This window comes from Myotis myotis, unplaced genomic scaffold (genome assembly GCF_014108235.1).
Source record: "Myotis myotis isolate mMyoMyo1 unplaced genomic scaffold, mMyoMyo1.p scaffold_m19_p_1, whole genome shotgun sequence".
NCBI lineage: Eukaryota > Metazoa > Chordata > Mammalia > Chiroptera > Vespertilionidae > Myotis > Myotis myotis.
In genome coordinates, this window is record NW_023416313.1 from 11,049,935 (window position 1) to 11,062,712 (window position 12,778).

The following is a 12,778-nucleotide window of genomic DNA, read 5'->3' on the forward strand; positions in this document are numbered from 1 at the left end:
ATTGCTACTTCATAACTGTAATGTTGTTATTGTTATGAATCGTAATGTAAATATCTGATATGCAGGATGGTCTTAGGTGACCCCTGTGAAAGGGTCGTTCGACTGCCAAAGGGGTCGCGACCCACAGGTTGAGAACCGCTGCTCTATCCACTGAGCCAAACCAGTTAGGGTTTAACAATTCTTGTAACCAGTTTACTTTGGGAAAGAGGAAAGAATGAAAATTGCCAAGTTATATCGCAGCAAACTGTCATTCCTTAAAGAGAACCTCTCGTTTTTCTGTGTTGTACTGTTATTTCTGGTGGTTGTCCATACCGAATTTACAAATCAAACTTGCAGTCTTAAAAATGTAAAATTATTAACTCCGAGTGTTGTTGCTCAATGGATAATTATTTCTTGGCACCCACTTCCATTCCCCCAGGGTTTTAATAATAATAGCCCTTACAGTTTGTCCAAATTTGAGCAGCTCCTGACATAGATAAAAGGTACTCAGTGAACTTGTGATGAATGAATGAATGGCAAGCTCTAATTTTCCAGTGTCTGTGTTAAATTTTGGTAAACAAGCAGAGGAATACTGTGTGTCTCCTTTTCAGTAAACCACACATGTTCCCCCCATCATCAATTATTTGGAAGTCTAGGGAAGAGAGTCAGAACTCACTGAGGCTTCTGTGCTAGCTGTCACTCACTGTAGTGTGTACTCAAACTTTCATTAGCATCTCATTTAATGCTGAAAACCACCCATTGAAATGGCTGCCAACATTCTCCTAACTTTACATGTTTAAGAGACAAATTTAGATTACTAACTTGGGTTGATAGACTTCCTATTTTCTGTCCGTTACTATGCATTATGCTAAAAGGCTTTTCTACTTCCTGTTCCTTGGGCACCTTCTTTTCACCTGAGACTAATCAAATTTGTAAAATCCTGCAAGTGTTGGTTTGTTTCTAGAGAGCTGTGCAAATTCTTCACTATTTCATTATGACTCTTTTTTTAGCATCTTCCTTTAACTTTGATACCATCTTATTAGGAAAGCAGATTAAAGATGTCATTTCCCTTGAATAAGAGCTTTACAGGAGAGGATCTCAGAGAAAGTGTCCTGGGCAGAAAATGAATCATCAATTGAAGACAAACAGGAGATAAAAGATGGTCTTATAAAAGAAGCAAAACATGAGTAGGAAAATGAGAGGAGAAAACCGGATATAAGGCATAGTTGCCCCTTGAACAACATGAGTTTGAGCTGCATGGGTCCACTTATACATGAGGCTTTTGTTTTGTTTTGTTTGTTTCTTTGTTTTGTGTGTTTGTTGTTGTTGTTGTGTGTGTTTTTCAGTTAATACCTGTAGTGCTTTCTGTCTGCAATTGGGAGTCTGAGGGTAGACTGTGCTCACTGACCTGAGCATATTTTATATAGGGGACTTGAGTACCTGAGCATTTTGACATCCACTGGAGGTTCTGGAACAATCCCCATGGTTACTGAGAAACACCTTTTGGGGGAATCAAGAGTTATATGCAGATGTTCAGCTGCTTTGGGTTCAGTTCCCCTGACCCCTGAATCATTCAAGGGTCAACTGTAGTTCCAAGGGATTAGAACAGAGAAATAAGGTTTAGATAAACCATGTAAATGTATAAGTCACAGTATAAGAAGGATGTTTAGTTAGGTGGAATTCCAGTCTAAATAAAGTAGAAAGGAAGTTAAAGTATTTGGGCATATCAGAGGATGCTGCTATTTGGAATTTATATAAGTTACAAACAGCTTTTGAATTACCCTTTACTCAGACTTGAGTACTAGAAATAAGAAATTATCATTAAAAGCTGACTTTCAATGAAGTATTTTTAAAAGGAGAAGCAAATAGTAGCAACTTTCCAACCTGAGGGAGTGAGAACTCAGTGTTTTGCTATTTTCCACACCTTGATGTCACCAAAACAGTTCATGGGTTTAAGAAAGTGTTAGAAGAGGCCTGCGTATGTGGTAAAGCTGATTATTTTTATTCCTTTAGCTAAACTGAACATATACAAGGGGACAATGATCTCCCTTTGTATTCCAGTAAGAATTTCCATATAGAAAATAATTAAGCAGGATTAGCTATATCAGAAACCAATGCAGTGAACTTATATTGTACATATTAATATGATACTGTTCAGTGGGTATTTATTAAATGAATATTGACTTTGTGTTAAACTCGACAGGGACTATGTCAGCCTGGCAATTTTGTCACCTGCATACTCTATTGAATTCTTCAAACTGTATCCACGTATCCAGTTTTTCCTCCCTTTAGTGTCTCATTTAAATAATCAAACATAATTTTTGAAGAATGTCACATTCCATAAAATAAACTTAGAAACTGTCAACCCTGAACTCCTCTATTCAACCACAGCCTTACAAGGTTGAAAGCACAGAAATAGACAAAAAGACAATTTTTCTCAAGGTCTTGGGAAGTGGCCAGATGAACATGTCCAGTCCTAGCATTTGCTGACATGCCGTTTTGCCGGATGCAGTCTTAGCTGCTTTATCCAATGCCTTTGTTCAAGATTAGATTCTTTTTCCTTCTGGCCTAGCTAAGGAATCCATTACCAGTTAGCTATTTCCTTTCCTATCGCTGATTCTAAGTGTGATAACTTTAGCAAATACAAAGTCATTTATTGTGGAGTATTTCATTAATTTAACTTTCTGCTTTAAATAACTGCCACCATTCATTTCTGCAATATGCTGACTAGCTAAAGTTTTGTCCTTAATTAATAAATAAGTTGGGAGGGGTGAGAAATTGAATTTCTATAAAGATCACTTCAGTGTTAATCCCAGAAATTTCCCAACTGCAATTTGATATAGAGGCTGCATTAGTTATACTGGTTTCCACGAAAAAGTGAAGGGGCCATTGGCAAGGCCTCCCTTAATGGCTGAGGTGTCACTAGAAGTGAACAATAACCCTTCCTGTTAACACCACCATCCCCAGATCTGTCATGCATTTCAAATGGTTAAATAGGAAGAGGAATCTCTATATTTCAAGCTTCTTATTAATAGAAAAGTTGACTAATACAGAGAACTATTCTGTTTTTTATTTCACTTCAAAAACATTATACGTGCTTGGCTGGCACTTCCTAGGGTTAGAGAATGCTATTAAGATATGAAGTTTTGCCTGCCTGGTGTGACTCAGTGGTTGAGTATGGACCCATGAACCAGGAAGTCATGGTTCGATCCCAAGTCAGGGCACATGCCCAGGTTGCAGGTTCAATCCCTAGTAGGGGGTGTGCAGGAAGCAGCCAATCAATGATTCTCTCTCATCATTGATGTTTCTCTCCCTCTCCCTGGAATAAATAAAGATATATTTAAAGAAAAAAAAGATATGCAGTTTTCATGCCCATATTCTCTTTCATACATGAGTTTTTGTTGGTAGACTAAAAACTCACAAACATGAACTCTGATTGGTAGAGAAATATGATGAAAGGTACTTTATATGAGCAGAAGCCATACAACTGTTTGGGGAGATGTCCCTTGGAAGGTTAGAGCAGTGACAGTAAAGGGGAGCATGCTGTACAATCCACTCAAATAACATTGCTAAAAAGGACATGTGATCAAACATGTGATTGAAATTGTTGCTGTTGTTTCAATGAGGATAAAGTCTTTTAGAGAGACCAGTGATAGCGAGACATGATTAAAATATTTGTATCCTATATAATAAAGAGCTAATATGCTAATTAGACCAAACAGCAGAACAACCATCCAGATGAGCTTCCGGATGGAGCCAGGGCTGCAAGGGCTGAGCCTCTTGCACGAATTTCATGCATCAGGCCTCTAGTTTTATATATAAAGATGTCACCTTGAAAGAATGTCCTCATCTGACAGTTGCCAAGAGACCATATAGTGAGGTCTCACCACCAGTGCAAAGCAGCATCGATGGAACGTAATTTATTTTTAAATATATTTTATTGATTTTTTACAGAGAGGAAGGGAGAGAGATAGAGAGTTAGAAATATCGATGAGAGAGAAACATCGATTAGCTGCCTCCTGCACATCTCCTACTCGGGATGTGCCCCAAAACCAGGTTCACGCCCTTGACCGGAATCGAACCTGGGACCTTTCAGTCCACAGGCCGACGCTCTATCCACTGAGCCAAACCGGTTTCGGTGGTGGAACGTAATTTAAGTGAGGACAGTGCAGATTCTACACTGTTAGCCTTTTATGGTATAAATATGTGCAACCAAAGGAAAAGGGCTGCAACTGAATCTGCTTTGAATCCAAACTTTTTATGGATCGTGAGTTTTTTAAAAAATATATATTTTCCAACAAATGGGATAGCAAGTAGAGATCATTTCATTGGGAAGTCCTTCTGGGTGAGAATGATACAGAAGGAGATCGTGTGTTTGGTTTATTTCCATGTGCATAAACAGGGTGTTTTTGCTTTTTTGTTTTTTGTATCTCCTGTATGAAAATAACACTACTGAACTAATGTTATCAGGGCAGGTGCATAATATTTCATGTTTAATTGATGAATTTATATTTTAACTGATGAGTTTCTACTTATTCATAAAACTCACTCACCCATCTCCCAATGTACACGCACACACAGGCACACACACAGTCCTCTTTGGGATGGGTGACATGTCTTTCCATGGCAGCTGGCTGAAATTAAGATACAGGCAGTGGCCATGGAGCTCAACTACTGAAGCTAGTTGCCTGTTGAAGGGACTGACCCTGTAACATTAGCATGATTAACATCAGGTACTAACCACCTAAATCAAAACCCAGAGTCCCACTCTGATGTTGGGGAGTCTCACCATCCCTCAATGAAAAGGCCTCCTGTTGCATTCTTCCACATAATATGATGATGCTGATTTCTGTTTTTGTCATGGAAGAAACTTATATACAGATATGTGACCGATAACTTTTATACAAAATATACTGTTACATTAAAGCATTAAAATAATCCTAAGTGATCTAAAAATAGAAAGCACCAGTTTCTCATATTTTTCAATTACTTTTTAGGTCCTGTGGATGTGACTATTTTAGCTAAATGTAATCCTTGCTTATCAAATCCATGCAAAAATGATGGCACCTGTAACAATGATCCAGTTGACTTTTATCGCTGTACCTGTCCATATGGTTTCAAGGTGAGTCAAAGCTGTCATAGGAACCATGATCTGAAAGCATCGCTCTCATTGCTAAGCCTGCCTCATTTTAGTGTGCTGTCGACTACCTTATTTTACTGTGCTAACAACTACTTTACTTACACCCAACTCTGCTTGGCCATTCCTTCTCCAGGGGCAGGACTGCGATGTCCCAATTCATGCATGTATCAGTAACCCATGTAAACATGGAGGAACTTGCCACTTAAAAGAAGGTGACAAAGATGGATTCTGGTAGGTCATTCATTAGTCTGTGATCTGTGTCTGAGGTATTGGAGCAAGAATAACTAAGCAAACACACATTCTTCTTTTCAAATCTGGGGACGTTATTTTAAAATGAATGCCAGGAATCAATTCACAAGAACATGTGTGAGTCCCTCTCTAAGATATTGCAACATAAAAACAAATAGAGGTGTTTCAGTATTTTCAGCTCAGGCAGCTACAAAATCCAGAAATTGTAAAACATGTACACGCACACATTATGATTAATCAAGTTAGATTAGATCAAGACAGTGGAGTGGCTATATTATGCTAATCAATAGCCAACTAGTCTCCTACTGAAAGTTATGTATTCATTTGTTGCTGTGTGTATTGCTTTAAAGACAGTGTGTAATGAAAAGATGTAGGTCCCACTGAAACAGAAAATTAATGATTCTTTTCCAACCCCAAATATAAGAAGACAACCATGCTGTGAACATTTTTAATCTGGAATTATTTAATCATACAGTACAATTACCTCAAATGTACTTCATGAATTATGAAATAGAGTTCTTATGATGACACTAATAATGTTGCATAAGAATGCTAATGTACTACTAAAGCTTGTTAGGAATATCACTTTTTATAATAAATAGGCTTCATTTCTGCATTCTGTTATGAAACTGTCTCTTTTTCATCAGGGCTTTTCAAAGATTATTCTGATACCTAGCAAGAAGAAATGTACAGAGTTTTATGTCAATGGAAAAAAATTGCATTTGTTGAGGCATAAAGAGAACATTCACATTTTATAATTGCAAGGAAGACAAAATTTGTTTTTCAAATTCCCTTTTGGTTTTGTTTTGAGACATCAAGAACATTATACATAGGGTAGTAGGTGTTGTCATTTTTTAAAAAATCAGAACCAGTTCCTCGTCACTTGTGAGCAAAGATGTATTGATTATTTTATTAGAGCACAACTTGAGATTAAAATAGAGTAAACTTTGCTTGTGTTATAGATCTGCAGATATATTGGATTTATTGACTTACAGGGCCATTTCCATCCAGCATTAATTTTTTTCGAATTGTTTCTGATTTGCAGGATATTACCTTGAATGAATGCTTACAACATGTCATTTAAAAGTCAATTTTTTGTAGTTAAAAGTTCTGTAATTGAAAAGTGTATTTAGTATTTTTCAATATGTAGACCACATGTTTTTTTTTAAATGCAGAGTTGTTATTATTATTATTTTTACTTTTCCCCCCTTTGGTGTTCAGGTGTATTTGTGCTGATGGATTTGAAGGAGAACACTGTGAAATCAATATTGATGACTGTGAAGATAATGACTGTGAAAATAATTCTACTTGCGTTGATGGGATTAACAACTACACATGCCTTTGCCCACCTGAGTACACAGGTAGGAAATGCTCAGCCATCGGTCCATGTATCTGAATGCATCATGGGAATCTTGCTGCATGTGTTTAGTAAACCATTGCATAATTCAATAACTGGTAGGTGTTTGGGAAATTAGAGGTAATGTAAATAACAGCCAAAGTCAACAATGGTTTCAGCCAACCCAATGAAAGACCTGCCAAGCTCGGTTATCTATCATGTTATTGCTATCCAGAAAAATCAGGAGTTACATACTGAACCTATTAGTCTCACAATTGAATGGTATCACACACAACGCATTTTTTCTGTGCTAACCAACACATGTAAAAAGGGCATTTTTTAATATAGTCAAAACATAATTAAGCATTTTAGATTGTATCCATACTTGCTTCTTCACCAATGAGTGCTTTCATCTAATAACTCATGTTCTTCAAAATAAAATACAAATATAAAAATGTTGACCACTTTGAATAATCTTATGAGACTGTCACCTTCTTTCTGACGTTTTATTTCTTGAGACGATAAATCTCATAAGGCTGTTCAACCTACTTAACTTCTTCCCTGGATAAGCCAATTGGCTGTAAAGTCAACATCAAGCTTATAACTTGGCTATTATGTCAGAATATCTATTCTGATGTAGTTTTGTGGCTATGAAGAAGAAACGTCACAATTACAATCTTGTTTTCTTAATAAACCACTGAGAGAATGTTATGCATTTTATTTGTAAGAAAAAGTGGAGCAGTGAGTTCTGTCACTCTTTTTGAAGTTACCATTTTCATTTGGCTGGGTACATTTCATTAGCTGCATGTATTTCCACATGATGTAATACATAGTTAATATCAGTGGGTGAAATAACTATGTAGATGCCTAAGGTCAGCATCTCCAAACATGAAAGATGAAGTCACATCGTATGACTAACTGTCCCAGGATTTATTAGGAAAGCATGGACATTTAAGCATTTATGGCATGCCCCAACTCTGCATTTCACTAAGTACTATTCTTGATGGGAAAATGCAAGATAGAATAATGGGGTGTTGTTTTGACAACCCAGATCTCTCTGAGTGCCTCTGAAGCTGCCTTCTCATGGTTGGATTTTTTTTTATACCAGTGAAGCACCCAGTGCCATATACAGTAATATACTTAGCTACAGTAGAAAACTGAACATGTTATATCCGCCAATTTCTCTGTTATGTATATGCAGCCCTTGGGCTCCTTAAAGGGCAGAATTTGAGTGTTCTTTGATATTTTGAATTAGTGAAGGAGAGCAAGTGTATTCGGCATGCACTGAAGCCCCGGGGCCTCCCCTCAGAATTGAGTTGCATTGCATAGTCTCATTCAGACCTGTATATAAAGCCCAATGTCTGCACTAAAATCTTTTACCTAGATAGAATCATTTTCTTTTTCTTCCATTGCTCTATCATCATCACAGAAAGAGTTTAATTCACGTAATCTTTGAGGCCTATTTAAACCAGTATACTCTGGCCCGGAGAAATTGGACCAAAGCACTTCAAACACACCTTGGCCAGCTAATGAGATCCAGAGCCAGGAATTGGTCAATATCCTCCTTGTGTTGACAACCCAGGCTTGAGAGCGCTGAGGTCTTTGGATTCTCACGTGCCTTTCTTTTTTTTTTCATGATCAATTACAGAAGGTGGCAGATTCTTCTGAGTTGGTTTGGAGGGGTTCCCTGCTTTGGCTTGAGATCTGCTGTACCTTCTTCTTTATCTGTTTCTTTTGAGTCTGTTTTATCTTCTCAACCTACATGTTCCAACCTCCCTTCCTACACCTGATCCTCTGGCCCACATGTTATCTCCACCCGAAGTGACTCCGTTTAGTGCGGCTTCCTCTGAAAAATATTATGAAGCCTCATCTCTCTGTGCCAGATCTCTTTCTCTGAAACATAAAAAGAAAAAAAACAAAACTTAGCAAAACCACTGTTTAGCCAAAATGTGACATCTATTAAAGCTATCACGTGGGAACCTGCCAGGACTATCTGTCAAGAGCCATTTGGTTCTCCGGAGACTCGTTGAGTCTTTTTAAGCACAGCTATTACAGATATCAGTTTGCCTGAATTTTGGCAAAGTATAAACAAAAGTACTGAGCTCAATAGAAACGTAATAGCATGAAGATATTACCACTCTGACTTTGGGCTGAGTCTTGTGGGCAGTAAAGAGTTTGATGATTTGGCATTAGAGCAAATATCTAAATGAGGCCCTTTTGTAGCTCATCTATTCACTATAGCATTTTTGTCCATATGTGAGATGAGCTCATTTGCAAAATATCAAACAACCATCTGCAGATTTTGAAGTTAGTGGCACATAGTGGCCTTTAATTATAGGAAAATATAAATCGGGCTCCGGAGTTTTATATCCTGCTTCATCCAAGTCCGCAGTTAGGGAGGAATTTTCGTATAATGCGGCTGTATTGTTTTAGATGTAAGTTTGGAGTCTGATTAATGAGCATGCGATCTGGGAACAGAAACCCTGCTATGCTCAGGGAATATAATAATGTTGTCATTGTTTAAACATCATTCAAGTCACAAGTTGCTTTCTGTTTGAAGATTTTTCACTCGATGCCCCAAAGGCATGGATGAGAACGTGAACTCTTTAGTTGGAACAAATAAAACTTCATGGAAAAAGCTCATAAATTATTATGGGGGAAGGCTTTACATTTGGCATCCGTGGCAAGAGTCGGACTGGACATACTATTGCTAATGGAGAAAATGCAGAGATCTGAAAGCAGTTTGACGGAGAAATCTCGATATGATGGGCAGGCTATAAAACACGACTACAAATATCAAAAATAAAATGAACCACCATTGGGAAGTTTATTAAATTTATTTAAGCCTGTGTGACCAGCACATTATAGTAAATAGTTATTGATTTATCAGAGGACAAAACTATCTGCTTTTTTCTGCTTCAGGGATTAACAACATACATTTTAAGGGTCAATATTGATTTTATATTATCTAAAACTTATTATACCCTCCCCTCCCCCAGTTATCAAAACTGTTGTTTTCTACTTAATTCAGTCCATTATCTGTTCCAGTTTATAATAGATGGTTGTTGATGGCTAATTCTTCAGACAGGTTAATTCTTGAAAAGTTTAATCCCATGTGATTCTAAATTGAAACCACTACTCTAAAGAGTGAGCATAATTAATTTTGGAAAAGTTTGATTCAGTATTATTTTAAATTAAAATACACCAAGAATAGAGCAAGTCAGACTCAGAAATTGCTAAGCAAATAATTTTAAAATTTACTCTAGGGTTTTAATTTTAGCTTGAGAAATTGTTTTTTATTGTTTTATTTTTTAAAATCATTGTTGTATCCTTTCTAAAACCAAGGCATTTCTTGAAGGTGCATTTTCAAGGAATCCCTGCAATCACATAAGCTCAAAACTTACAAAAATGAAAATTATAAACATGGCACCCCTGCCATGTTGAGAACTTGGCGCCCTGTCTTAAACTCTGGTATGAATTTAGGTGTTGACTTGGAAAATGTGTTTTTGCATGTTTCCCAAGAGTCAGACCCTGGATCTGCTCTGTCAAGACCATGTTTCTTAATCAACCCTACTTTCATGGGAACACATGCAAAGATGGCACACAATTGATCACACTGTAACCCAGGATGTCACTTAACGGGATTACCAAAATTCTGTACACGAACGTTTCCACACCTGTTGGGCATGTAAAGATGTGGAAAACATTGAGACCATTTTAATCTTTCCACGTTGTCCCCTTATCTCTTCGTTTTCCTAACCTCCCATGCCCACACACTAACCATGACGTGCACGTGTTAAAAAGTAAGGCTGGTTAAGTGACCTGGTTGAGACACAGATCCCTGGCTCCCTGTGATGGCGTTTGCCTATCGCCTCTTGTCCCCCTGTTTGTGCGCTTGGCCGGCTGTAGGTAAGGAATCCAAGCCTCACTTCTCCTCGCCCGCCCGCTCACTCTGGGCCCTTCTGTTATAAATACACTAGCTTCCTGTGCTCTGCTGTTGTATCGCAATGTAAATAGTCTTTTGTCTCTTCTGTCTTTGTCGCTGCCAGCTGCTAATCTGAATGAGGTGGAAAAAGGTTAGTCGCCTTTTAAGTCTACTATGATTTTTATTTGTTTCCCTCTTTCTTTTAAAGCTGTATGGATGTCATTATATGTACATGTAAAAGGAATGTGGAAGAAATCTGAAATGAATATGCTGATTCAGTCATGCAGGCCCTTGCTGTATGGGCAGCTATGCCAAGCACTATAAAAAGGGCAGCTGACATGCACTTGCCCAATTGTAGAAGGCTATGAAAGAAACCTCTGAGCAGGAAGAGGGTGGTGAAAAAGAAAGACTAATAACTGCTACTTTCTACTTGTCTGTTTGCTTTTACTCTTTAAAAGATATTACTAACATGAATTATTTTTATAATGAAAAATGTAGATCATTTGGTATACCTAGGGTATAGACAGAAGTATTTTCAATACTGGGAATTTTTCAATAACCTTAAAGTAATCTCTTTAGTAAGTTGAAACAAGAGAAATATTGAAAGGTGTATAGATTTATGTAAACATTTTATAAAATAAATATGTCAAAGCCCAAGAGGTTGGTTTACAGAATGACATTGTTGAATTCATGTTACAGTACATCATAAGTACTAGGTAGTATTTTTTTAATGTATTTTTATTGATTTCAGAGAGGAAGGGAGAGGGAGAGAGAGAAACATCAATGATGATAGAGAATTACTGACTGGCTGCCTCCTGCATGCCCCCTACTGGGGATTGAGCTTGAAACGCAGGTGTATGCCCTGACCAGGAATCAAACCATGACTTCCTGGTTCATAGGTCTACAATCAACCACTGGGTCATGCCAGCCGGGCAAGGCAGTATTTTTAAAACATAAAGAGAGCCATATCCAATCATTGACATCAATATATTCTATATGGCTCCCCAAATCCATCAGGGCCCAGGAAAGGGAGTCCTAGAAATGACCAGGGCAGTAGGCATGCCTGAGAAATCACCACGGAACCTTTGTGAAGCCTTATCTCAAAGTTTCAGAATGATTGCTAATAACATTGGACTTTGACACAATCTGTTGGCCAAAAGTCTTTAAGTGCCAAGGGCAGGCTCAGCGGCCTCTGAGGAGCCCCATGTGTGCCTGTCTTGACAGTGCCAGTTGTCTGTGAAGCACTGGCAGGAAGATTACAGGGCTAATGCGGGTACGTTATACAGCAGCCCACCCTGTCTCCTCTTGCTAAGGACTTCATTTCTTTCTGTTGCGTCATTCAGGCGATTTACTGTGTTTGGTCACTTACCAAACACAATTAAGTTGACAAACATGAAAAGAAAAAAGGTTTCATATTGTAAAATGTAAAAATCTAGCCTGGTCAGTTCTCTGTGGATTAATGCATTCAATACCATTCTTGGTCAAATACCATCTCTCCTTTTTCCAAGTACTAACTCATGTGGTGGTCTGGGGCAGGGGTGTCTAAGGTCTGAGTCTCTCAGAAACAGAATAGCAATTGTTCTGTCACAGGAATATGCCCTTAAGTAGCTCTGTGCGCTCTCAGGAGCAAGCCTGGCAGTGCGATCGTATTTCCAATCACCACGTGGTTTCATGTGTTGACTAAATTTCATGCTTAGGTTTATAAAACATGTCTTTTCTTTCCAAGAATCTGCTGATGACTGAATCTGCTTCTAAAAGCAGTCAAACTGTTCTCTATTTTTTAACCCCAAACTTAACTAGAAATGAAATTTCAATTTCTTTATGACAATGAGGGTAATTTTCTTAAATAATAATAAAAAAAAAGTTCTAGAATTAGCTGACATAGGGAAACTATTTAAATCCCTGTAGACATGAACAATAAGGGTTGGAGCAATAACTTGTATAAAACGATGAGAAAGCACTTACCCAAGGATCCACAGCTTGTAAAGAGGGGTCCATCCAAACCTTGCTGACCCCACGGCATGCCCTCTGACTTGGGGGACTTGCACTAGGACCAGTCCCTGCTTATCTGCTGCCACGGTCCAGGCTCAGAATCGGTACCTCTCACAATGGCCCCAACTGACCGATGATGCCCAACAAGCTTTTCTGC

General features: G+C 38.0%; 1 protein-coding gene across 5 annotated transcripts in view; it reads left to right on the forward strand.

Moving 5' to 3' along the window:
* Nucleotides 1-12,778, forward strand: part of SLIT2 (slit guidance ligand 2) — a 361,217-nt gene that overhangs the window by 289,399 nt on the left and 59,040 nt on the right. For all 5 annotated transcript variants that reach the window (XM_036330006.1, XM_036330014.1, XM_036330022.1 and 2 more), the window contains 3 exons: nucleotides 4,977-5,101; nucleotides 5,253-5,350; nucleotides 6,590-6,729. In XM_036330006.1, coding sequence (XP_036185899.1) covers nucleotides 4,977-5,101; nucleotides 5,253-5,350; nucleotides 6,590-6,729 — 363 coding nt within the window. The remainder of the gene's footprint in view (nucleotides 1-4,976; nucleotides 5,102-5,252; nucleotides 5,351-6,589; nucleotides 6,730-12,778) is intronic.